Genomic DNA, 27,789 nt, shown 5'->3' with positions numbered 1-27,789 from the left:
TTGCTGAATTGGATGTTTTTTTATTCATGATCACCACCACCAACCATGGATAGATGTATACATAATAGAAATAAACTTTGATTTAACTGAATACATTCAATTCACAATGACTAAGCAGAAATAATTTCATTTTCAAGGCTGGATATTTAGGATGGGGTATATATCCAACCATTTCTCTTTAGTGGGAGAGAACCCACACATCAGAACACTGATGTAGATCTGGCCTTCCTTGGGGAATCAGACCTAGGACTAGCTCTGAGACCAGTTTCTAATTTTAATTACTGGTCCCACATTAAAAATTGTTCCCACAATGGAGATGAAATCCACCTATGTAAATCAGTAGCAGCAGGACTCTTTAAAGTTTATACAGACATAGGCTTTGTGCTGACCTCTGCACAGCATCAGCCTCTTGCTGGGCCATCTCCACAGGAATGAATTGTATCCAGAAAGCACAGCGGAAGAGATCCAGATTAGTATTCTACATAAGGCTTTTAATATTGGGTAGCATAAAGGTCAAGTAAATAGTCTAAAAATAACTAAGCATTAATGCTGTGAAGACCCTGTGCAGAAGTTACCCTTTGTCTCTTTAGTGCTGATCTTACAACAGTTTTTACCTTTTGTGATCATATTGTGAGTTACTAAACACACTCACTGAGGAGCTGATTTCTTGCTGATCAATAGTGGCTCCATAAAATTTAGTAAAGTTATTTTAAACTGTTTTAATTGGCATTTAGCCAATTTGGGTATAGTTTTTAAATGTTTAGGCAAGCCATTCTTAAGAAGTGAGTGATGCTCTTGCACATTAATTCAGCACTGGACCCATTAAATAGCTATGCATGCAGTTTTGCATCAATATCGAAACTATTTTCATTAATTAAACAACATGATTAAGATCATATGAGTTGAATTAACAGGTCAGTGCATCATCTCACTACAATTGCATCTAGGAGATAACTTGTTCTAAAAGCTATATAAAAAGGACAGTTTAGCCTTCCCATAGTGAAGATACAATTTTGAATGTAGTCAGCCCAATGTTTCATGGAAAGGCTGCAATTTTGAACTTCTATACAGAATTTGTGCTTTGAAAGGTGAATTTCTAATTGAGGCATATGGGTTTCATACAGTGGTCCAAACAACCATTTGCATAAAAGCTGCACAACAAAATGACACAGAAAATTCTTCACTTCTTATGCCATATTGGTCAATTCATATTTAGCATGCGTGTCATTTTCTTCTGGCTGAGGATCTGCATGATGAAGTTCAATAAAAATGACATAGATCAGTGCTCCAAGTACACCTCCCAGCAGAGGTGCAACTATAGGAACCCACCACCAATTATTACCAGCCCTGTAAGACAAAAAGAAGAAGAATTAGTGTTTTTGTGACTCTAGTGAACACCTTTCTGTGTATTAGTCACTGAACAGATCCAGTGGTGTGCCACTTGCTGTAGTGCAGACCTTTCTATTTTGTCTCACACTTCTGTAAGTGGCTGACACCCCTGTCTGCCCTATCCAGCTGGTTCTGATTGAAATGCTAAATAACAAGCACCAGACATGTTGGTCTGTGTGCTGTACTTGCCTTTTATAAAATACAGCCTTTTCACTACTTGTCTGTTTGGGAACAGAGATTGATTTCTCCCTTGTGTCTTGACTTGTGCTGTCCCCAGATGCTTGTGAATAAAATTTCAGGATGTTACAAAAGTGGCTTATTTCATCTGCATGGGAACTTGCAAGTTCACACCTGCAATAGTATATACCATCTTCCTCTTGACAAATGTAATAAATTAAACTAAATTTTGAGTATATTTACCTTAAGCAAGGTAATAAGACACAGTGACTGTAACATTGATTATCCTTGACTAGAGTGGTCAAGATTCAAATTTCATTATGTGGTATCTTATCTCTGTTTAGAATGTGGCATCTTTCAGCAGGAGGCAAATAAAGGCTTAGAAGTTTTTTATACACCTAAAACTTAATCTTAGAATTTTTGTATTCACTAATTCCAGCATGCTGTTTCCGCTGAAATGTTTACATTTGCACAATTACTAGGATTTAATTTGAAATATGTAGATTTACAGACATAATTAAAGTTAGAAGTCCACCACTGAAACAATAAATAACAATAAATAACAATCTCTTCATGCAGAAATATTGGGCTGGTAGAATTGCTGTCCTTTACCTAGAGGTCTCAGACAGTAAATAACTGAGTATCCATTTCAGAGCATGGAGTCTCTTAACTGTACTGATGCATTGAGGCGTTTTGATAACATGCTGTATTAATTGAATATGTGAGTTTCCAGTGAAAATCCAACTACCTCAGTTTCATGCATACTAAAAATGGAGAACTTTTTTTCTCACAGAAATACAAAGGGACAAATTAATCTATGAGAGGAACTATACAGGAAGCTGCAGGGGATACTTTAAACTGTCAGGATAATTATTCAGTGTTCAGTTGTACAGATTAATGCAGAAGTGAACTTGTGTTTGTCAATGCAAGAATAGAACTGGGAGAATATCAGTGCCCTGTTAACTATTACTGCTTGTTCAGAAATGCCTTGGATGTGTATGTTTTAGTTTTGGAATTATTTCTGTTTTGCCCTGAGGATAGAAAATAACTTCTGATGTTATTTTACTGAGTTTATAAGTCTGTTTATTTTTTAATCATGGATGGTTGTTGAACACTTGAATTTCTGGAACAAGCACGGACTAAGGTTTTTATTGAATTAATTAGCAGAAAAAAAAAACTATATCAAGTACTTGCACGTCTTCTTCTGTGTGATGTGTTTATACACGGGTGTGTAATGAAGGTGTGTCTTGGCAGGTTTCTCTCAGCTTGTTCCATGGCCTGGCCCTGTCAGCTCCTGCGTGCCCCTCTCCAAATCGTGGCCTGTATTTGCTGTCAGCCGCGCACCGGACACCCTGTGCTGAGCTGCTGGGTGTAAAGCCTTTGTAGAGGGCGCTGCCAAACTGCGATGGGATCAGGACCTAGCCAAGCAGGAGTTTCCATGACACTCAGTGCCCTGTCACTGGCGCAGGAGCAAGAGCCGTCTGTGCCACACGCAGATCCCCAAGGGCCCCGGGGGATCCCCCGGGCCGGCCTCGCTCCGGCGGGCAGGGCCCAGCCTCTGCCGCCGCCAGCTGCCCTGGGCCGGCCTGGCCGGCAGAGCTGCGCTCGGCTGCCCGAATTCCCGGGGAACTGCAGTGTCCGAGCTACGGGGACTGGGAACTCTGGCCCATTTCAACTTGCAGATACACCTTTCGCTAGCCAGCTGCTGCGGGAAAAGGAGCGACCGCTGTTCGTGAGGCAGTCCGGCCTGCGGGGCTGCACTCCGGGAAGAATGCTAAACACTTCCGAGGCCGCTCTGCCATGACATGCCTGTGCAGACAGGAGCTCCTGCCCTTTCCCGAGGCGCGGTTCGGTGCCCCGGAGCCGGCGGCCACGAGGTGTCAGCGTTACCGCGCCGAGCCGGGCTGAGCCATCCGCGGCTGCCTCTAACTCTGCACAAACGCTGCTCTGGAGAGCCCCACCGCTCGCTCTTATCGCTGCTTCAGACTCGGTTTTGCTTCTCAAAATCCAGTCTCATATTTGGATTCACTGCTCTGGTTGTTTTCTCACTACAGACAATACTTTGCTCCCAAACTTTACTTAGGTTTATCAGATTAAGCGTGGGTTTAAGAAAGACTCCGATGGGAGCCTGTAACCAAAACAAGCCATTTGCATGGGCTAGGGAAACCACACCGTAGCTTGCATCTTCTGGCTTGGTTTTGGGATAAATGCTCCTTCAGGTGTCTTTGTGCAAAAGGCAGTAACAGCAACATTTTAAAAACCCCTGCTCAAATGCATTCCTATCATGTGGACAATTCCATGGTCCAGCAGAAGGGCTCCCCTCCAGACTAGTTTCCTGCCTGAGAACATGATAAAACCAGCATTTACTATACCTGCACGCACAAAGAAGGGTAGAGGGGACTTCCCCGCTGGGCTAATTGTCTGAACCTTTACAGCATTCACTTGGGAAAAGTGTAGAGAGTCTTGGGAACACTGTGGAAAGTCTTGCTATTATGTATCTGATCTATTTGAAAGGCTTTCCCTGTGGCCTCCTGATGCTCTTTAGACAACGCTTCCTTCACTGACATGGACTCAATTGCCTTGGGAGATGCTTCCATCCTCTCCCCCAAAGAACTTTCAGTGTCTCTTGAGTATTTCCTACTGCTCAGTTTCTACAGCAAGCTGTATGTCTCCATGTCTCTGTGGAGGTTTCATGCTCAGGTCCCAGTTCCTGGACATGCCTTTGTTAGAGAGCTTAAGCACCAAGGTTGTAAATTCCATTTAAATGGAGATATCCAAGGTTTATTTGTCAACTGTTGCTGCACCACTTTAAGTTGCTCAGGCACAGCAAAGCATCAGGCAATTTAGGATCCTAACTACAGTCATTCAGGCTTTTCCTGTGGCTCTTCTAGCTATCCAACAAGGCTCAGGCTCTTCCTAAATCTCACCTGGATCAGTGCAATAAATAAATCAGAACATATTCCTGTTGTATCATTCGCTTGGACTTGGTTATAGCTGTAGCTTTTTAAGTGAAGGCAGGAAGGAAGCCTTCTTTCTCCATTTTTCACATCCCTCATATTGTTGTAAATTTATTCTGGCCAGTATCAGAGATCTTGTATCTTATTTTTCATGTTCACATTTTAAAATTTATTAAAGTCTTTACATTGGGAGTGCATTCCCTCTCTTATATAAAACCTTAAACTAGGAAAGAGTGCATATTGGTATAGATGTAAAGTTTTCTTGTCATTTTTTTAATGTAAATGAGTACAACCATACTTTTAGAGAGAAGGGGAGCTCACAGGCATTCTGTGACTAGATCACAGTACAATTGGGCTTCCAAATTTTCAGTAATGTAATATCCAACTTCATAATACTTTACCGGTTATAGAATGACACCATGGCTAATACCACAGTCAACAGCTAGCTGTAATTACACAGGTATGAGAGAGGAGAATCCTGAGTGAGGGATGTCACCCCGTGTTTCCTTGTTTCTGTAAAAAAGTGCAGTCCCATGGTGGAGTGATAAGAGCTACTGGGGAGGAAAAGTTTGGAGGTAACCAGGCCAATGAGCTGATCCCCCCCAGCAGTTCACCAGAGCTACACCCAGCCTCGTGCTGTGTGCTTGTTTCAGCTATGCCATGCCTGGCTTTGTTTTTATGAGAAAAGCTTTACTACTGCTTTCCTCAAATAAGGTACATGATTTGTGTAAATAGAAATCATACTGAATAAATAGAGATTATTTGGACTTCTTTAATTTCTTGCTAAAATAAAATCTCTACTAACCAGAGCTCTCCAGTGGCCTACAGTACTACTGGGGATTCCTACTTGTAAATAACTGGGAACACAAACAATACAAAAATAAACCAAAAACTCCGCTTCCTGATGACAGATTACTCTTGCTTAGATACCCCAGAGTGCCTCTTACCCTGGATACATGTAAGATGTGGACTTGATGTGCAACTAATTAGCTGTGCAGTGGACCAGCCAAGAGCGTGTGCATGCGCACATGGGGATTTGAGAGGGCTCCAAAATGTGGGAAAACGAAGGGAGTTTTTCATTCACTCCTTCGCTCCCAGCCAGGAAGTCAGGCTTTTAGATTGTTGTATATTTCTGCAGTAACTCAGAAGTAATCATAGGCTAAATCAATCTGATATGTCTCTGTTTTTTACAGCACCCAATAAATAATTCCACCTAATTCTCTCCTGATTTTTTTTTTTCCCTGAAAGCTGCAGAACACAAGAAAAAAGCACTCATATTTTCAGTGACCTCTAAGAAGCTCTAATATTTTGGGAAAGGTCTTGTTGAAACAATGATTGATATTAGAGATTATGCATGTTTGATTTGCCCTAGGAGCAGGAAATCCTTTTTAAAGCCCAGTTCCTAGAGGATATCTGGCTTAAAGTGCATGAATAGCTGCTTCTGGCATGCAAAGAATTACCTGTATGTATATAAAGTATGACTTGGTACCATGTTGAATCAGGATCTTACTTTCCTAGAAACAGTTTTAGCCAGGAGCATTTGACTTCATCTCCAGGCATACTTACGTGAATACTTCCATCCCCCATCCTGCAACAGCTGTGAAGAGCCTTGGGCCAAGATCCCTGGCTGGGTTCATGGCACAGCCACTGTTCATTCCCAAGGAGCAAGTAAGAACAATTATAAGAAGTCCTACTGCAATTGGCTCCAGGCCCTTGGGTACGCTGTTATTTTTGGTGTCAAAAAAAGCAAATATAGCCAGAAGAAGAACAGCTGTTGACATCACCTGGCCAAGGCAAAGAAAAGAATATTGAATAAATATGTGTAGATTCTTTCCAATAATGAAAAGAGGGGCTATGGCAGCTCTGTGGATTGAAGTGGCTTAGAGCTGGTATTCAGTTTTATCCCACTATACAGAATTACTTCTTCCAAGCAAAACTTGGAACTCGGTGCCTTTCTACTTCACAGTAATGAGAAGTTTTGAAAAGTGTGCTGAAAGACAAAGACAAGAAACGTGCTGAGGGCATTTGAAAAAAAAATAAATCTACAACCAGATGGGGAAAGAACAGAGGATTTAAAAGACATTTCTTGTGTGAGGTCTAATGCTTTGTTCTACATTTTTTTTCCTGTCAATTTTACACTTTTATTAACTTAATTTTTGGTGGCTCTGCTGCTATAGCAATGCAATCAGTTCCATTGATATAGAAGTGTTTTGTGTGACTGTAGTTTATGCTGATAAATTAAATTAGATATGCATCTCTTTAGCAAGGTATTGCATAACATCAGAAGAAAAAGTGAAATATGCAAAGTCAAAACTGAGCAGCTAAAATTAGGAAGTACCCAAGTTAATGTTGCATGTATCACTGTACCATGAACTCTGTATTGCATATGCTAATTGATCTGAGAAGGAAATTCTCTTGGAATTACTTCAGTGCAAGTACAGCTCTGTCGATGTTTTGTCAGTGTTGATTTTGCTAATAATTAACTTGATGGGAAAACAGACAAAAGCTTCAGCGATGTCAAACTATTCCATTTCTATACTGATTTGTAGCTTATGTTTGAGGGGTTTAAAAATTATTTGTTTTTTGTCTGCTTTTAAGTTTGTTTTGAAACATGCATGGGTAAAAAATATCTTGGGGAAAAATCTGTTGTCTGATCCAAAGATCAGAACTGTCTTTCTTACAAAACTTCAAAATAATGTTTAGGTTTTTTTGAAGCCAGATTGCACAATCTTTTACGTAATGAATTTCTGTGTTGAGGCCATCCCTTCCTTTTCATACCTTACTTATGCAGTTTTTATTTTATGTATTCCTGAAGAAGATGGGTAAGTTGATTAGAAGTATATGATAATGTGCTTCTGACTTTCTTGAATGAAACTTCATTTTTTTGCTGTTGCGTAAGTGGAATTAAAAGACACAGCTTAGAAATGAAGTTGAGTATTTTTCAGATTCAGTCATTTGAAAAATAAATACTACAAATCTATCTGCAAAAAGAAGGTTAGAGAGAAGGCTTGTGGAAGAAGAAAACTCAAATGTTCAGGGTATGTTAAACTGTCTGCTTAAGCATTATTTAAGGAATAATAGGCCCACAAAATGGGCTGGATTTTGATGCAAATGGACATAACTCTGATGAGATTTATGGAGAAACATTGATTTATGCTGAGCAAAACCTCTTACATATATTGCTTTAAAGACATTTTGAGTGCAACAATTAAGATGATGTATGAGAAAAGAACAACTTGAAATTATTTTGCTTGTAAAATATTGCTAAAATGTAACCCCCTGCAAACAGCATTGCATTCTCATTGTATTGTACAGGGAGACATCTGGCTGAAATGGTGAGATTTGGCACACTTTTTAGGTCTATGTGGTTTTTACTGCTTGGCTTTACAGGTTTTTTTATGTTTAATTTGTAGAATTAAGACAGCAAGTGCACTTACCTGATCTGCAAATCCATTTACGAGGGTCAGATAGGGAGCTGGATATGTTGCAAAGATTTGTGCTGTTGCATTAGGTCCTGTGACTTCAAGTTTTCCATCACTATACTCCATAAAGGCATCTATAGAAAAAAACCAGTAACTGCTTGCACTTCTCCATAAACTTTTCTAGGTTTTCTAGGACTAGAATACATGTGATAAATCTGTGCACTTCACATTCTCAACTGGAACTGATCTCTAAGGTCCCTTCCAACCCAAACCATTTGGTGATTCTCTGATGGTTTTTTTCTGGGAGCACCATTGTTGGATTTGATGTGATGTGCTCCTACCCTCCTGTCTCATCTCTCCTCCTGTGCCTTGGTGTACTCATACAGCTTTCCAAATGGGGCTGGCTTTCCCCTGCTCATAGCTCCAAACTCAGTGCCAAGGAGCATTTTCTGATTCTGAATACAGATGTGTTATTCTACGAGAGGTGCTACATTTGTCATGATGACCCAAGAAATGCACAGCATCCTGATTGTGCAGTTGTGGATTCCCAGGCACCAGGAGTTACTGCTATTCCATTTGGCAATTATGCAGTTTTAGAAGTAGGAAGATGTTAAGATGGGGTACTCAAATCATCATAGACACACATGTAACAAACTCTAATCCATCATTTTATTAGTGGATCTGGTGATGAGATGACACTTGTGAATAAAGAAATAGCTCCCCATATCCCATGGAAGTCATGGTGAGGGTGATAAGTGCCTCCTGAAGCTGGCAGACAAATCTATTTCTCCTTGTTTCTGTTTTTTCTAGCTTTGCTCAGAGCCACAACATGAGTGCAGAGAATTGTAGTTGTTTACATTGATCAGGCTCTCATTTAAAGTGTCAGATAATTCTGTGGCATTTAACAATTACAGGGGAGAAAAAAAAAGGGATGATCTCCTATGTCTGTTTTTCTACCAGTGACTTTTCAGTGGACCTCAAAGAGTACATGGCAGTCCTGCAAGTTGCAGTAAGTAAAGACTACTGAAGAGGTTTGGAAATTAATTAGAGCAAGAGGAGGACTTTAGCAGAGATAGGGATATGAGAAAATCCTGCACTCCTGAATATGAGGAAGATGTGCCTAACCTGGACCTAGGCTTCCTGCTTTGGCTCCCTACCCTACTGCTGCCCTTGTGGCAGAATATAGTAACTCCCCTGTCAACCCCATGTACATGTTAACACACTGCTACGTCCTGGCCACAGCCCTAATTCTTGCTGTCAGACTTGAGGAGGACTTAAATTCAGATAGAAATCCTGTTCCAGGATTCCAGTTTCCAAATTTGAACACTAACCTTAAAAAAGTAAACAACTCTCCCCCCCCCCAAACAAAGAAACACAAAAAACACACCAAGCCCAAAACAGTTATCATGGTTCCTAAAGATTTTCCTCTTCAGGATTACTGTGGGTACTGAGCACTGAGCTGATGTACAGGGGTATTTCCATTTTTGTTCTTCCTCTGCTGTACATGGACCCAGCTCGATCTGCAGACATAATGCCCACAGGAAAGAGATGTTGGAGGAGATGGGCTGGGCCCGTGGAAGCAGAGTTTTGGAGTAGGGGGTTTGAAGCAACTGACCCAGCTGAGTGCAGTCAGTCAGTTACTGTTTTTTCCTTCTGTGGCACACTGTGTAAAGCCCCTGTGTCTCAAGGATAGGGGTAATTTTTTCCTTTTTCCCTGTCAAATGTGTGACCTCTTTATCACCGTACCTGGAGTTCATTGCCTTGGAGAGTCACCTCTCAAGGGTGGTCTGAGGTTTGGTCAGGAGGGACTTGATCTCATATCCTGTACCCTCAATGAACGATGCTGGTGATTCTTGCCTACAGGCACTTGTAGCAGGTCTTTAATGTTTCTAATTTGCTTGGAAGATGGATAGCCCTATATCCTGGCTATTAAGTAATTTAAAATCCTTACTGAGAAATACATGATCTCAGAGTATCTGATTTCCCATGAATAATTTTTCTAAATATCAGAACATTTCCTGGAGTATTGTTTCAGTAAATTTGTAGGGTACCTGGAATGTTCAGGCCATTGTTTTTCACTTCAAACTCTATATGTTCCTTCCTTTCTTCTTTTTTAGCTTTAACTTCATTTGTGCCATTAGCCCTGTGTGAACAAGAGTCCTCTGCCTGCCTGACATTCATTGAAAAATTGGGGCCTTAGAGACTGCCTGACCTCTAGTTTGTCCTGTGAACATGTCTAAGGTGTACTCACTGTAATAAATCCCAAAGACAGCCGCTGCTCCAACAAATGCTCCCAGGAGTTGTGCTAATATGTAAATTGGTAATTTGGTCCATTTTAATCTTCCAGTCACGCACATGGCTAATGAAACAGCTGGGTTTAAGTGACCACCTGAAAAATAAATCACAAATTAAGTCGTGTGGATGACTCAGATACATAAGAATAGGTGAAGGATTTGTAAAAATGTGGGCACTTTTGAACACCAGAACAGCACATGCTTTTCTAGATGTTATTTTGCAGTTAAATGCTGACTGCAATTAAACTGAAAAAAGTTGGATGGAATCAGATGAGGGAGAGCGAAAGCCACTAAGATCCATCTTTACTCTAGGTGCCTGTGGACCGTGTACTTTATCAGAATGCTGTCCTGGAGTAACTAATAGACAACTTTTCTAGAAAAATAATAAATCTGCCCCATTGGTTGTGATGGGAGGGTCCTCTTTTCTGCACCTATTCTCTCTCCTCAAGGCCTTTGGCTTTTTATTTTTGGGGATGACTGGGGCAGAAGAACATTCCTTTAGTCTCCCAAGCATATATTATGATTAAGGACTGTTACTGGCTTGAGCATATGTCTTGAGACAGTTCTGGAGTACCCTGGATTTGTGTTTGTGTCCCTGTCTTCATCCTGGGGTTTCTCAGGAACTCAGTTTTCATGGAAACATAATCAAATAATGCTAGGGCTGTCCATTTTCATGTTGGCTGCTGGTGAGCTATGCCTAGATGGGATCTGGGGGCAGGAGTGCATAGTCCTTCACCATATTTTTATCTAGTTCTTGTGCTTTCTGGAAAGGTCCATGATAAGGAAACTAATAAAATAGTTAACAATAGTAACAATACAAACAAATAATAATAAAGCAAGTCATAATTTGTTCGCTGAAACAAAGTTCAGTTTCCTGTGTAACTTCCTTTTTATGCAGGAGTAGCTACACCTGAACTTACGCCTGAAAAAGATTTCAATAACATTGGAATCCTTTGTGACAGTTTTAGTTTCTAAAATACATTTATTGTGTCACAAGGTCTCTTTCCTCAACATCTTTGTCAACAAAAATGTTTGTTTGTATGCTCTTGGAAAATTTCATTGTTTATAGATACATGGTTTTGACTTAAGAAATACAAATTGCCAAATAAATGAGCAGGTACTTCTTTGTAATAAATACTGAATAATAAATCCCCCAAATTTTGCAAGGACATAGGATCCTTTGCTTATCTTCCAGATAAGGTCTCATTTCAGTTTCTGTGAATGTCAGAAAAAAATAGCATTTGTCTCTGGTAAAATAACTGAAAGAGCATGTTCTTTATCTCTCAAAGGTTAGTGATGGAGAAAGGGCCTCTATGTAGTTTCTGTGTTTGTTTGCACTTCAGGTCAGTGAGTCATTATCTTACGAAATCCAGGCACCTTTGATACATAATGAACTGACAAACACAGATAACAAGCTGGATAAAACTTTCTTTGTATCATTTCCAAAATGTTGACCTAGTAGCACCAGTCTTGAATTAGAAGTAGAATTCCTCACTGTGTTTCAAATTCTTCAGCACAGAGAAAGTAGATAGATGGCATCCAATTTAACAGCCCTTCATATGAATTTTGATTAATTGTCTTGTCTTTTGTTCCTTACTCTGGAGAGAATTAATAATTTTCCTTTCTTTCAACACCTGATTTTGATCCCCTCCTGTATATAATACAGGGTGACTATGATGGCCAGAACAAGTCATAATAATATTACAGAGGACTGATTAACATTAAATATGGAAAGGAAAAGTCTAATTGAAGGCTCTCATGCTGACATAAGGGAGTTACAAGATTCTTGGTTCTTTTGCCACTGGTTAAAAAAAAAAGTTCACTTTGGACAGTGTGTTCCTTGTTCTTTTGTAGTTGCAGTGATCACAGTCATGGATTTGAAATGCTAAGTTGGATAAAATAGTGGGAAATTATCTTGATACTGAAGAAAACTGGATGGAAGGAAATTAAAAAGGGGAATTTTCCTAAATAAAAATAGCTCAAATTCACCAAGCATGCAGACTATATATTTTGTTACCATCAATTTAGAATTACATAAAGAACTGATGAAAAATATTTTAGCAGTACTTAAACATGAGACTTTGGCCCATGAGCCACAGAAATTGCTAACAAATTCTACATAGGAACTTGTATTCTGAAGTGTCCACTAGTAATAATGTGTTGGATAATAACAGCCTGTTGAAATATCTGTTCCTATTTTTTCACAGAGAAAATGTACTGCATGCAGAATCCTTTGTCATGGGAAAAACACAGGAAGCACAATACTGCAGCAGCTGCAACTGCTCTGCCCTGCTGGGATTGAACTCTAATTTTCTACATAATGATGGAGATGAATATATCCCTTAAAGGTGCAAATGTAGGAAAGGTCTTCACAGGTTTGTTTTCATGATACTGCATTAGAAGAGTTTAGCTGCCTACATGTAAGCCAAGAGCTGTAGTTTAAAGTTGTTCAGATAATAGGAATGTGCTGCTGAATTAATTTTGTGTGATATTAAGGAGCAGTTCTGGTCTGTGTCAATGACAGTGACAAGACTGCCTGTTTTGTAGAACCTGGAGCACTTTCTAATGTGAAACTTTCTAATGGAAACCTTCTGCATGGTGCCTCTGTAAAAGAATTTGTAAAGAGAAGAGAAATGGCCACAGTAATTTCTGCTACAGCAGCTATTTCTAATGCCCTAATTATACCTAAAGAAATTTGTCCAGACCAACTAAAGGCATCTTATGAAGGGTAAGAAATGCCTCTATGAGACCTGGAGTACAAGGGCACCATTTGCTTTAAAGGCAAATATAAACTCTGCATACTGCACAAAGTATTGTGTATTTTCATTCAGAGCATTCTCACAATGCTGTTACAACCCGTCATTTTCTATCTTAAAGGAAGACTTTAAATGTTAAAAGCAGTTATCCTCATGTTTCTGATCTTAGTTTGGCCAAATTGAATGGTGGAACCGGGAGAAAAGGCAGCATCCAATATGGCACTTGTGCACACTGGTTAGTTAGCCCTGCTAACTTAGCCCCAGGACTAAAGAGAGATTCCTGACCAATACCTGTTGAGGAAGTGTTACAGTAGAAATAAAGGGGAAAGGACAGTACACCGACAGTGTACAATGTATCCTGGTACTGAATCTTTCTGCTGTTTCCTGCTGTTTCTGCTCTGATCTGCTGCTTCTGTGAATAATCAGACAGGAGCAGACTTGCTATTGCCTGTCATAGGACATGAAGAAATAAATTTTACTCTGTAAGGTGAATCTGGTTCATTATATCCATTAGTAGGTCATTCTGCTTTCTGTGTAGCTGGCCACCATTTTATCTGGTGACTGCTGCTCTTCATGGTTCTTTCTTTAAACACAGTGCCTGTTCTCCCAGGATCATCTCTAGTGACAGGATCTTCAAAGCAACACCAGGCAGACTTCTGGTTTGCACAGAACACTTTCCATAAAAGCCAGAGGTCTGCCAAGATTTTCACACTGTGGTTGAGATCAGAATTTGGTGGGACATTTTGTCAAACACAAAGAATAGAAGGAGATAAGAACACACAAGATTTACTAGCAAAATTCTGGTGCAAACTGTGCTGTAATGGTGCTTACCATTGCTAAATTCACAATTGTTTATACCATGAAGTGGAAGCCCTTTAACAGGGGACCCCTAACACTGTAGCAATAAATGCTATATAAGATAAAAGGTCACTTACCAGAAACGCCCCCAGACACGTAGACTGCTATGGTGACTGCCATGGCAAATCCCACCGATATCGTCATGGGCCCTCCATGCTGTCCCCGGCTGAGCACAGCCTGCCCCACGCACCCACAGCCAAGGGCCTGCGTTGGAGAGAGAAGTGTAAAACCGTGAGTGCATCTGCCAAACACTGCTGGGTGTCCTGCTATAGCTGCAAATGCTGTTGAATACTGAAACTCTGCTAGAATCTGTCATGTGCCATTGTTGCCTTTGCTGCAATGAGCACTTGCTTTTTGTTTTCCTCGTCTCTGTCACAAGGAAGAATGTCTGCTAATGATGACCTCTCTCCACACAGAAAACAGTTCTAAGGCACAATGATGGTACACAGATCAGAACTTGGAGACAGAACAAGATCTCACAGTCTCTACAGCAAAACTCTGCATCTGAAAGTGAAATTAATTCTGTGTGGTAAGTTTTCAGTTCCAGACTGATGTTAAAAGCAATGAAAAATTTACTGTGAAAGTTATGAAAGATGGTTCAAAAAACTTTTAATGTTAGTGCTGGAACTCTGGATTGAGACAACTTTCTGGCATTTACACTGTGTGTTATTGTTATGCTGACTTTATATCACATATTGCTCTTGCAAAATATTTCACCGGCTCTGGAGCTTCACCAATTAACCGATGTGGAGAGATCTTAATAATTCACATTGAAGAATTCTATGTGGATTTAAACTAGTTTCAGATTTTTGTTGGTTCATCTCAGAATAAAGTTCAGTAACATGTTTAAATATTTGCTTAAGATGATGTTTGTTCAGTTCTAAAGCCTCTGCTTACCTTCAAGCATATGTTTAGATCCTATTAAAGGTGATAGGAAAGATATTCAGAGGGACAAAAAACTTTTAGTTTGAGATAGACTAGCTGATCCATTTCTGTGTCTTTGAAAATCTGCTTTTTAAATATATGCCTATGTGCTCTGCTGAACAAGGAGCCAATACTCTGTGGAAGCTCTCAAATAATTTCTATAGTCTGAAAAGTTGCTTCTCTGCAGCTGTAAGTGGTGTGAAACATACCATTTCTGGGATGTGACTAGATTTATCTTGAGAAACCTTAATTGCTTATTTTCAATTGGAAGTCATTTGAATTCAGAAACTGCAAAGTAATGGGAAAATCTCTCTTGCCGTAGGAATAGACTGTACTAAATGATTCGGTGATCAAGGTTTAACAAGCAAGTCCTGCTAGAATAGATGCAATTTAAACAGGCAAAATCATACTTTTGTTTCTATTATTTCCCCAAGGGTTTTAGCTAATACCAAAATGTGACAGAAAAGTTCACAATAAAATTACACTCTTAACCAGCTTTTTAATGCAGACGGTGTTTCTAAGTGCCCTGAGACTGTGTCATACCCAGGTGCAGCTCTTGCCTTGAGGTCATAATCATGTAAGCAAACAGCTCTGACTGGTGCCAGAGTGTTGCAACTCAGCTTACGTAAGGGTGGGGTGGTGTTAGATAGCCACAGTTTATTGGACTGTATAATTAAAAGCTCCAGAATACAGTGCAAGCTGCAGTCAACTTCTGTGCAATGGACAACACACACTTGTGTGAGCCATGCTCTCACCTAGCAATGCACTGGTTAGCACAAATGCACATCCAGATTGCAAACCAAAATACATCACACTGGAGCTGTTCACAGCTGAAATTACATTGTTTCTTCATATGAGACAATTCGTAATGCGTTTATATGTTTAATATGGAAAAAACGGCTATGCTGGAATTCCCAAGAATCTAGAGGAGGTACAATTAGTATACTCTAGTCATCACTTTCCAGATTTCTCAAAGGGAGTATTCCAGGAAACTGCACCAAGCAAGATTTTGTGAAAGATATGGCTCAGATGAGGAGCAAGCTCAGTAGGCTGCTCTGGGCCCCTGCACACACTGGGGTGCAGGCTGAATTCAGGCAACCAGCTCAAACTACAAGTGTAGTGTGCACTAGTGTTGTGAAATGGCATAGGCAAAGCTTTGCAGATTCAAAGAAAAGGCCATCCTTTTAAAAACATTACCTCTTTCTGTAAGAATGATGACAAAAGAAAACAGGGGTAGAGGAGATGCTCATAGAAGAGGATAGGGGATAGCAACATCTGTGTATATTAACTACAAATTCACAAGAGAAGGGAAGGAAATAAGGGAGGGAGGCTGTGGCCTCCCTTCCTTTATTACCAGAACTGAGGAGAGTCATACAGAAATAGCTGTGTAGTCCACTTTCATTGTGGCTCCTGCTCTGCAGGTGTTAGGGAAATATGCAACTACAGATGCTCCATTTCTGTGCTAACCAGTCTCTCTCCTTCTACAGAGAAGATGTTTGAGCCAGCTGGAACACAGCTGCACCCAGTGGGACCTGCTCATGTACAATGACTAAATGCTGCTGCAGGCACAGTCAGTGTGTGCCCATCCAGGGAGGGGAAAACTGGGAACTGAGCCTGCAGATTGAGCATGTCTCACTGTAATACTCTCTCCATTTGCTGACCTTTGAAGAAGGAGAGAAAAAGTTGCCTCATACCTAGTGTAATTAGGTTGGTGCAACTGGAAACTATCACCTAATCATGTAATTACACAAACAGCAATTTAATACCTTGTAAGTCTTTGCTTGACTGAGTTAAAACTAACTAGATCATTGAACTGTAATTAAATATTGTAAGATTTTAGGGCAAGCTCAGCCATCAGTTGCACTCACAAAACTCATTGATTGAAGCACATGGAATTAATGGGAGTTTAATTTACAGTAGAATATAACCAGATCTCTTTATCTTGTCTATCTTATGTTACCAGGTTTTCCTCTTAGCAGTTGTCTAATAGCCTGCTTAAAATTACTGGAGTACTTTCAGCACTGACTTTTTTTTGTTCATAAAGTCATTAGATTACTGTCCTGAAGAACATGCTTGGGTGTGGAATAGCTGTCTGAACCTTCTCTGCCAAAAGAACTTACTTCATAACCCATTAGATCCTTCTCTTTGTCTTGGATAGCAAGGCTAAGGTTAGGAAAGGAAAACAATTGACCTTCAATGAGTGTAAGGTCCTGTCACTGACTGGAAGCTTGCAGGACTTTCTGTATCCCACTCATCAGAGAGACGAAAAATTACTCTGCCTCCATTTTACTATTTTCAGGATTTTTCCAAATGCTTGTAATAACATTTTTTCAGTGTAAACAGGATTTCTGCAAGATCTGAAACCGCAATTTTAGGGGACCTACATGGCCAATAAAGTTTTAGACATCTTAAAGAATGCTTATATAAAAAATCCCCCTTCTTATCACACAGTCCTAGAAGTGGTGTGCATTTATAGCCAGACCCTCTGACTGTCAGATTAAAGAGGTAAATAAGCTTTTTAGCAATGTGGAGACAATGAGCAGTGCCATGCTGGACATTCCCAGGTCCAGCTGTGGTGACACACACCTGCAGTGTTCCACAGATATCCCTGTAGGCAGTGTGGCCTCAATGGCTGCACAGCTGATGATGCTGAGTACAGGAATTCAATGTGTTATAAGGAATACAGTCAGCAGATGCAAAAAAAAAAAAAAAAAAAAAAAAAAAATTAGTATTTAATCATAAACTGCTCACTTTCAGTCATGAAATGCTAGAAAAATAGTGGCTGCATTTGCCCTTCCTTGCAGGTAGGGACCTGTGCCCATGAAAACTTTACAGCATTCCTCATGATGTACTGTAGTCTTGTGCAGTTCTCCTACCCAACATTAATATTTCCAAATAGGATTAGTGACTTATAAAAGTAGTAAATAAGCTTTTCAGTTTGAGGCATGCTAAATAGGCAGTGTCTTCCTAAGGGAGTGTGTTTTAGAACTTGCTTTCATTTCCACCCCCTTCATTTACAGAGCAAGTCTGCAAGTCTGCTTAAGAATTTACCTATTGAATTTCACAATAAGATGTTTTATAATATTTATAATTTTATATATTTATAATATATTTTTATTTATAATATTAGAAACTCTTTCCTAATACAGAGATGTATTTTTGCTGTGTATTACATAGGATCTTAATTCAGATAGGGTTCCTAAGCATTCTTTCAACAGGGACAGTAATTCTAAAAGCAACAAAAACAGAGACATGTTAGATCTTCTAAAATTGAGGGCACTAGCTCTGCAAGAATTTAAGTTACAGGAAAACCCTTTCAGGAAGGACCAGTCCTCTTCCAATTTAATGTTTAATATTTGCTATATTTTGTTAAATAAGAGAGTATTTAAGCTTTTAAAGGTGAGATAAAAATACAGCTTACCAGTCAAGTAATTTCTAAATACTTTAAAATCACACAGCTCTTATCATTAATGAAATGTTTTGGTGGGTGGGGAGGATTTCTGTTATTATTTAATCAAGCTTAGCAATAAAAAGTCACTATATCTTTCTCATGATTATCTTCTGGGAAACAAACAATATTCTCTTGGGTTCAGCTGGATTTAAATTTTTTTTCATTGATATAAGGGGTGAAAAAACCCCAAATCCTTATCATTTAGTTAATTAAATAGTATAGACATAAGTATTAAAATTATTGCCATTGTGAAACCATTTTCTAGTGAAAGAAAGCATTACTACTTGGAGACATGATTGTAAATTTAATAAAACTTTGGATCATTTCTATATATAGAGCTTTTAAAACATATTAATATCAGGTTCAAATTTCTTTGTGGGGGAAAAAGAAGTGAAATTATTGAGGGACAGACTATGCTGTGTTATATAAACTGATGCTTTTAAATGTTATTATTGCTTTTGCATATGCAATAGGAGACAAATAAAAGTTTGAAATCACCTAGAGAGAATGCAAAAGTCTGCATTTTCTCATATTTTATTATGATTAATGTTGCACTCTTCATCCTGAAATGTTAAATGCTTTTCTTTCCTGAATTATAGAGGGCAACTGGTTTGAGTTATTTTCTTCAGTGAAGACTGTTTTTATTTTCTTATTAATTTTTAGAAATTCAGGAAGGGAAATGTAATGAGATATTCAGACACAAACTTTCAGGAGTTAAACATTGCCTGTTGTATCAGGGCTAGAAAGAAAAGGCCAGGCAAAGGAACAAAATCTTACCTTGAAGAGAAAAAGAACCTATTCAGGTGCTGCTTCCCTCCCACCCTATCCATTTGTTCTTGAGCTATAATACTTTGCTTCCTACCCCAGCTGAAAAGCTTTAAATCTTTCTAAACTCCTAAAATATGTTCAGTCTCTGCACCAACTCTCAGGGAATTGTAGCATTGAGAAAGCGTGCAAGAGTGAGCATTGCAGGCTGAGAAAGGAGGTTTTCTGTCCTCTCCTTGGAGTACAAGGGTACATGTACCTTTTCTCTTACTCCTTTGGGTGTGAAACAGAGGGGCTGCATCTTTGCTGTGCATGGGTTATGAGTAATTAAAGCCTAATCTGTTTGCTGTTGACAAAAAAAAAAAAAAGCTGAATGTTTTTAATAGTAAAGAAATGTGTGAAGAATTGGTGAGAGGAACTGAGTCACGTTTGCCTTTGAACAGGACTATGGATGGGAGAGCTTCCTAGATTTCACTTTCAACCAGAATGGTTCATTGAGCTGTTGAGATTGCAAAGATATAAACTCACTGCATAGCACAAACTACATTTATTGTCTTTTATTCTGTTCTCCAACTGTTTATGACAGCTTAAAAAAAAATATTGCTTTTATTACCTTTCTTTTATTTGGTGAAACTTTTGAAAAAACACCTTGTAAACTTGTGTCTGTAAAACATAAATTAAAATGTTGCACTCACAGTTGAATGTTGGAAAGATGCGAGTGTTCTGTAAGTCTCAGGCAGAGGTGCTCACACATCAGTCCTATAGATGTAAACTTTCTGGGAAAAAGGGTATCCACAGAAAAAGGTTTTGGGAAATTAGGTTCAGCTTACTGAAACCTCTTAATTAAACAATGAGTGCTGAGTTATGTGCTGGGGCTGACCTTGCAGAAATGAAGGTAATTTTCTTCAAACCTTTCATGTAACACAACATCTGAGTCACTTAAGAGTTTGAAATGTCATGTACTGGGAAACCTAAGTTTGGATGGAAAACAAAATTTCCCATGATTTTTCAGAATTATTTGCTGCCATAAGTATTTTGGGGTAAAAGAACAATTAGCTACCCTTCCCTTCAAATTTTTCACACTGCTAAATATTTAGTAGAATTAAAGAATGGCTTCTAAAACTGAAGGGCTGTCTAGAATAAAACCTGATTCTGATAATAATAAGATTATAAAAATAACACCAGTATGCAAGAACACTTCCTTAACCTTGGTACAACTAACGGTCTTTGTTACCCCTTTTTCTTTTGTTTGCAATGCTGATTTAACACAGTTTCAAAAATAAGAAGAGTTTGTATATCTTCACCAGAATCATTAGCAAAATGTAATGCCATCAAAATATATGCAAGTATATTTCATTAGATTAATGAGTGGCATCTATTGTTTATTGGTTGTACTATATTATTCCTGCTAGAGACCCAAATGTATGGATCTCAGACACCAGAGCTGTTTTTCAAAGTGTAAACATGGCTAAGTCTCATGGTATTTGTAGCATTATGTAATATCTTAAAAGCTGAGTGACAGATCAAAATAGCAATTATAAATAAGTTTTAATACCCTCTTATCTAGCATTGACAAACTTCAGTTCACTAAAAGCTAATTATACAAGATTCTGTACTCCAGGAAATTCTTTGCTGATGGCAAACAAGGCAGCTGTTAGAAGGTGCTGATGTTTAATTTTTAACCTTAGACAAAACTTGCTGTAATTTTACCCAATACAAAAAAGTATCCCTTTCACAAAAATTTAGAACTTGGAATTTATCTTTGTTTAAAATTTCTAAGTAGTGGTTGTGTGTTAAACGTTAAACACTTATTTAAGGAGCAAAGGAGCAAAAGCTGTTTGCTTTCATGTAATAACATCATGTAATAAAAATTCTAATGCATGTTTAAAATAAGGGATATATGTTACCCTACAGTGTTGTAATTAACGTGCACTGGAATGCAAGACCACAAAAAGTAGATATAGAAAGGTTGTATAGATTTTAATCTTATAGGTTTAGCAGATCCATATAATGCCAATCTTAAAGATTTTTCTGATGAGGCTCAACTGCAACAGAACAGGAGTGATAATTTGCAAAATGAAGTGGTCAGAATATGAGAACAAGCTTAAAATATGAAAACAAGACTAAAGTATTTTGGTGATAAATAGGTTTCCTCATTAGCTGGACTGTTTCAGGGTTCTGGTGTATTCAGTTCATGCTTGTGCCCTGCATCCTCTAAGCACACACAAACATTTGCTTCAATGGGAGTTGCAAGAGGATCCCCACCTCCAGCTGGAGACCAGGCTTATAGGAATATATATATATATATATATGTATCTGTATCTGTATATATTAGGAGCACATTTATTCCCGACTTGTATTTATATGCTAAATGGAAGCCTGTGTTTTGTCTCAGCAGGGAAATGTATGCTGCTCTGGCCTCAGGAGATCCTGGCTCCTGTGCAGCTCCTTTCTGGGAAACTCTGTTCAGTAAGACGCTCTTGAGAGTGAAAATGAAATACAAATGTGTTAGGTGAGCAGTAGCTGTTGAAGGAAGCCACATGGCCTATTTGGCATATCTTTTTGGAACTGTTTCAATTCAGATATACTTAATGGTGCAAGTCAGAGTAAATCCCATTTTGAGCAAAGCAGTCAAGTTCCAAAATGGAAAAATGGAGAGAAGCATGATTCAAAGCAGAGAGGCTGTTGGATAGGTGAGCTGCAGCCAGACTCACTAAAAAGCCACATAAACCATCTATCTGATGCAGCGTGGCTTCCTGACTCTTATGTGTTGGCACACAGTTACTGATTCCCAGATTAACTCACAGAATTCCCAAGAGGAAATGTACTGAACCAGGAAACATGATGGAGAACAAAAAGCTTCCTAGAGAGCTCTTCCTCAAGGGAGACCTTGGGGGAAGGTCCTAGACCTTGGGGGAAGGTCCTCAGCAGAAGGCTGAGACTATCTGAGTGTGTGTGCACTGGCTCTCAGCCACCATGGTGCAAACAGGCAGGAATTCTCCCACCTCAGGATGCTTCAAGGCTCCTGGAGTTTCGTGTTTCTTACTGAAATTTGTGTGCTTTGCTAAGCAGAGAGCGTGGCTCACATGGGCTGTGCCTGTATTATCAGGTTGTATAATGTAAGCACCTGAGAACATGACTGTGTATCTTTCAGGAGGGATTGCTCACTTGGAGCATCTCCAGTCAGATCCACTGGACTGAGCATACATTAATGGTCAGTACATTTCCTGTGATTCTGGAGCTCACCTTCTACTTTATTTTCACCTGGAAAGAATTTTGTCTACGTGTTCTGACTCCATGCTGCAAGGCAAACTGCAGCATGTTAAGCAGGGCTGACCAGCAGATATTATCCAAATTGTGTGCCCAGTGCCTTTCTCAAGACTTGTTGGGTCAAATCTGACATTGCAAGCCACACCCTTCACGCACTGAGGTGAAGGCTGGGTTTTTGTCTGATGAGTGATTCAACTTTCTAGACTTCCTCTTTGGAAAACAATATTGCAAGGCTGAGAGTTACTAAAGATGGTAGTTTAGGCTCCTATTACTGTGTAGCTTGTGATGTTATTCTCCAGAAAAATTAGAAATAGGGAGATTTGGAGGGACAGAGTTTCACCGCGCTAACTCCCAGGGGTGGGTCCCAGATTTAGGCGTGGTCAGTTAGCATTGGCTACCAGACAGAGCCTGTGGGTAACAGAAATGCTGTCTCAGCCTGGCTTCCTGGCACAGGTGCTCTCCACAGTCTCTAAACCCCATCCCAGCAACCCAAAATGGCTTTCAGCAAAGACATGAATCAACTGTGCTGTAGGCTGTGAACTCTCCTCTCAATTTGTAACAGCTTTGCCACACAGTTCTTACACTGTCCTATTACTATAACTTCTTTTGCATACACGCTGTTTTTCAAGGATTTCTGTCCTCTGACTTACCAGGTTGCCCCTTTCATTAGCTCCAATTTAAATTAAGGGTTTAATATTTATCTGTACTTTAAGTGCTTAGTAGCTGACAAAGCTTAAAAGCAACAGCAATAAATAGAATGGCAGATACTAGATTGAAAAAGACCTTTGAAATCATCAAGTCCAACCTATTACCTAACAGCACCTCAGCAACTAAACCATGGCACTGAGTGCCATATCCAATCTCTTTTTAAACATCTCCAGGGACAGTGATTCCACCACCTCCTTGGGCAGGTGATTCCAGTGCCCAATCACTCTTTCAGTGAAGAATTTCTTTCCTGATGTGTAATCTAAACTTCCCCTGCACAGCTTAAGATAACAGCAGAAAAGGCAGTTTCTTCACAATAAACTCTTGGTACTGCTGCTAACTTGTGCAGTCTAAACACAAGTTGAGGTATCCAAGCATTGAGAAAGCTGCAGTTTAATCCAGGTGAGGCTCTTTCTGTTTTAAACCAAGGCTGAAATTAGGAAGGGTAAGAGAAATGATAAACAAATTGTCAACAACAATTTTGTAACTTCATTTTCTACTACACTCCTATGGTGAATATACTAGAAAATGGGATCTGGGTTTGCATTTCCTTTCTAGCCTTGTACAGCAGGGCATTAAATAATAGCATTTGCAGTCTAATCTGCACTTTAATATGTTTTCTTCTCTTGCTTAATTTTATTAATGGAAAGAGGAGGAGGATCTTGTGGCGAGGACAGAGTACTGGAAGTCAGGTGATGTGGGTTATATTCAGAGTTCTGCCACAGGCTTCCTGTGCAGGCTGCCGTAATCAGGTTTGCTAATATACAAAATGAAGATAATGACATTTCCCCTCCTTACCAGGGTGTTGTGACACTTAATTCATTAATGTTTGTAAAGTGCTCTGTGCTCCTTGCTTCAAAATGTGCTTCTTACTGTAATAATGTCTTATGGATGGTATTAAATTTGAGAATAATGTTATTTTAGTGCCGGCATACTTCACTTGGCTGAAGTGTAGTAAAGACTGTAATTTCCAGTATTTTATGAGCTACTGGAATTTTTAGATGACTTACTTGAAATTTAGCTAATACAGTTACAGTTATAAAACCTATGTCAGTACTGTGTCTGCTCTTTTTATTTTACCTTTTTCATTATGATGTAATATTTAATAATAAGCAAGACTGAGTTGTCCAGACTAAAAGAAGAAATAAAGAAGGAGTTTGAAATAAATAGTCTAGCTGCTTGATTTCTAGCTCTGCTACACAGCCTGCTCTCTCCCTGGTGAGTCAGTCCCAGTGCACAATGCCCAGAAAAACTGAGCAAGAAATTAGGTTAAAAAAAAAAAAAAAAGTTGGGGGGGGGGTATAAAAATGGGAACTTTAGGTATTTACCTAAGTTGTAGCAGTACTATAGGACCAAGCAATATATGTATAATTTATGTAGTACAGTTAAAAATGAAACAAAAAATTGTTCACTTACAAAATCTCTGAAGGTTTGTCAATGCAACTCCAAATAAATTCAATACAAATCACAAAGCTAAATATTGCATAGGAAAACAACTCAACTAAAATATTCTAAACATGCAGTACAATATGTTTGTTAATGTAAACAGAATTTGTGCATAAAATGAACTCCTTAAATGAGTTTTTAAGAAACAGGAGAGTATTAACAACATTCACTGTTCATATCTGGATTGTTCAGAACATGCTCCTTCACTGAAATTCCACTCCTGAAGTCTAATGCCAATCAGACAATTGTAATACGTAAAACTATCTGTTTTTTATAGGCAGTGATAATTACATGGGGTGAAGAAAGGAGTTATAAACTTACCGTCACAGGAGCAATTCATTCATGCCGTGCATGGTCAGGCTGTAACCTCGCTGCTGGCACAGTACAAGAAAAATGTACATGTCCCCTTACAAGCACTGTCCAACATTAGATTAGTAGGAAGAAAGGAAAGCAGCTGACACTTACTATCAGTATAAAAGTTCCCAGGAACTCTGAGAGGGCTTCTTTAACCAGGCTGTTCTTCAAGGAAAATTTCTCCTTTAAACTTCTTTTGCTTTTCTGGCTCATTTTGGCTTCCTCTATTGCTCTGGTGCCCTAGTTACAAATAGACACAAAATTTGTTCTGTATTTGTCCCTGCTTCAGCTGAACTTTGACACTTTTACTTAAACATTGAAATATGAGATTTCATCTTGCACAGCCAGTGAAATCATCTGACTGCAGGCTTTGACAGAACCAACTCAACATGCCCTAACAATTCATCATGGGTTTGTCATTCTATCCCTTCTCTGAGTGCATTCTATTTATACTGGTTAGATAATACCCGTAAGTTCACAATCAGATTTCTTCTTTTTTCTTACAGAATAGTTAATCATTACCTTTCCTATGTTATTTTTGGTTTTATTTGTTTTTTGTTTAATCCTGGTAAGAATGAATAAAATGTTGTTTCTATCATCCTACTCAAAAAGAAAGGCAAAAAGATAAACCACAAAGTAAGGAATCAAAATATAGTTGCAAATTTCTCTCTGACCTAGATTGGGATTTAAACCATGCTACTATTGGCTGTCAAAGAATTTTTCAAGGGGAGGTTGTAAAGAGAGTGAATGCTTGGGAGAACGCTGTGCTGTACCCTGCACACAAAAGCCCTTAACTTCTGAGACATTTCAGTGGCTAATGATGAATCTTACCTTGGTGGTGTGTGTTGAATTTGCATATTCACTCACAATACTCTTTTTGGACTAAATGCCTTGCTCTCTAGTGAAGTTCCCTGTTTACAAGAGAGCAGTGAGGCAGAATAAATTAGGAACTTTTAATGAAATCAGCTTCAGTCCAGTGGCTCCCTACAAGGCAGAACAGGGAAGTGAAGCACTGAGTCACTATATATTTATATATATAGGTATTTTATATTATATCTTTAGTATATGTTTAGCTTAAAAGTGCATGGGTGCTATAATATGGAGCATTATAATATTATTTTCCATTGTCTCAAGGCTTGAAGTTGCCAAAAATCTCAGAGAACTGCGCCTCCTAGAGAAACATTACACTTTTATTTGTTCAGCATTTTGAACAGTTTTATCAGATGTGATATGGACTTAACACTATCTGATTGATTTACAAGTATTTTCTGCCTGTTGACTTAACACCGGAACCTCACCCCAGTTCTGGTAGATTATTTTGGTGTGTATTGTAGCTGCTCAGTGCAGCTGAGGCTCGTATCTGTCCTAAGCAGGGCAGAGCCTCACAGGGTTAGGGAAACATGCCACTTCTGTTATCCCATCAGTGTTCTGCCTAGCCTCCAGCTAGAACCTGATGTGTGTTCCCTGCAGCAGTAGTCACCTTACACCCCCAGCTTCATCCCTTAACCACCCAGTTCCACCCCCCCCCCCCCTCAGTTTTAAACCTTAACTGCTTTTCTGTGTCCTTTTACTCACCTTTCTCTGCCTGTGCATCCAAACACCACTGTGCCCTTAGGTGGTTGTGAAAGCGCTGCTCTGTGGAGCACCAGGGAGCTGATGGAGCAGCAGACGGCAGCATCTGTGCAGAGAGGCGGTGACACTGCTGCAGGACAGCTCCAGGTCCTGCTCTACAGGTCCTGCCCGTGCCACAGACAGCTGGGCTTGCCTCTGGGGAGCCCCTGAAAATAACCTGTGCATGGCAGCTTGAAAACCTTTACCCCACACCACTGAGAAACAAACACATATTCAGGACCTTAATTATCATAGCGTGCTAGAGTGTATGTTTGTTATGTTTGTGAGAAAAGTCTTTCTGAGTAATGTATACATTAGAACTGAGGGAGAGTGCTTTGGAGGACATTGATTACAGCAGGAATGAGATAAAACACTTCCTCTCTTTCAGAAAAATGCTAAAGAAATATTTTTATGAAAGCAATTTTTAGTTGTTTGTCCATAGTGATTCTTTCTCTTATGCAGATGCAAGTCGTGCTCATGAAGTAATATGTATCTCTTAGTTTGGTCTCATAGCAGGTATGAAGACATTAATGCTATTTTTCAGCTAATGTTGGGGTAATAATATGTCAGAGATAGAAATCTGTACTTATTTGTTCAGATCACGTTGAGTTCCTTATATGAAATTTCTGTCTTTGCAGGATGGAGAACTGGCACAAATACATCTATTTCACGTTTGCTTTTATCAGATTTTCTTCAATACTTCATAAAAATCATACGATTTAACTCCATTAATAAGAACTGTGATGCTAAGTTAGACCAAAGGCTCTCCTCAGCTCCATAATGAGATTCAAGCAGGTGCTCTAAGAAAGTACTGAAGAACAGAGTACACAGGGGATGGCTGCTCCCTTAGTAAATCCTTCCAGCTTTTGACATGTGTCAATTTAAAGGCATTGCCACATATTTCAAAGAGAAAAGGAGGCAGCTCAGAACATTTGTATTTAGTTTCTCCTTTTCTATATTTAGAAAGAGATTCTAAGACATTTACCAAATCTAACAAATATATATATTGCATTTTAACAGAGACAAGTCAAGCGTAAAGATAAACACCAGGAAGGCTTTGACTTTAATTGCTATCTATTTGATTAATCGTCTGTTTTGCTGCCTTTTAGTTGTATGCAGTGGAACACCTGGTTGAAAAAGGGAAAGAAAATGCAGTGTTGTTACTGTTTTCTACTGCTCCCTCACCTGAGCCCTGCTCCCAGAGTCAGAATGATAACGATGGCAGTGCCACCCATAAATATTGAAACTGCGTCATCTGAGGGAAGAAAATGAAGACATCTTCCAAAAATGGAAGTTATGTAAGTAAGGAGCATACATATTAAATGTAGAACCACAAGAAAGCTCAGCAAAAAGATTTTAAGGTTTTGCCAAGCATGTGAAAGGAACAGTCTAAATGTTTTCAAATTCCAT

At 39.1% G+C, this 27,789-nt stretch overlaps 2 protein-coding genes across 3 annotated transcripts in view; one reads left to right on the top strand and one right to left on the bottom strand.

The window, feature by feature from the left end:
- On the bottom strand, positions 1–25,208 carry AQP9 (aquaporin 9). Of its 2 annotated transcripts, none has more exons than XM_058846539.1 (6): positions 24,880–25,208; positions 13,931–14,057; positions 10,197–10,334; positions 7,961–8,079; positions 6,090–6,307; positions 1–1,347 (listed from the first exon to the last, which is right to left on the bottom strand). In XM_058846539.1, the coding sequence occupies exons 1-6, from the start codon at positions 24,979–24,981 to the stop codon at positions 1,188–1,190; spliced, it is 864 nt and encodes a 287-aa protein (XP_058702522.1). In that variant the 5' UTR covers positions 24,982–25,208; the 3' UTR covers positions 1–1,187. The 2 variants fall into 2 exon arrangements, with proteins under 2 accessions (XP_058702522.1, XP_058702523.1); XM_058846540.1 differs by lacking the exon at positions 24,880–25,208 and adding an exon at positions 24,736–24,873.
- ALDH1A2 (aldehyde dehydrogenase 1 family member A2) overlaps positions 22,456–27,789 on the top strand; it is a 66,608-nt gene continuing 61,274 nt past the window's right edge. Inside the window, exons 1-2 of the mRNA XM_058846537.1 lie at positions 22,456–23,370; positions 27,489–27,677. Coding sequence (XP_058702520.1) covers positions 27,648–27,677 — 30 coding nt within the window. The 5' untranslated portion in view covers positions 22,456–23,370; positions 27,489–27,647. The remainder of the gene's footprint in view (positions 23,371–27,488; positions 27,678–27,789) is intronic.

Source organism: Poecile atricapillus, chromosome 11 (assembly GCF_030490865.1).
Source record: "Poecile atricapillus isolate bPoeAtr1 chromosome 11, bPoeAtr1.hap1, whole genome shotgun sequence".
Lineage (NCBI taxonomy): Eukaryota > Metazoa > Chordata > Aves > Passeriformes > Paridae > Poecile > Poecile atricapillus.
This window is presented reverse-complemented; position numbering and strand designations above follow the sequence as displayed.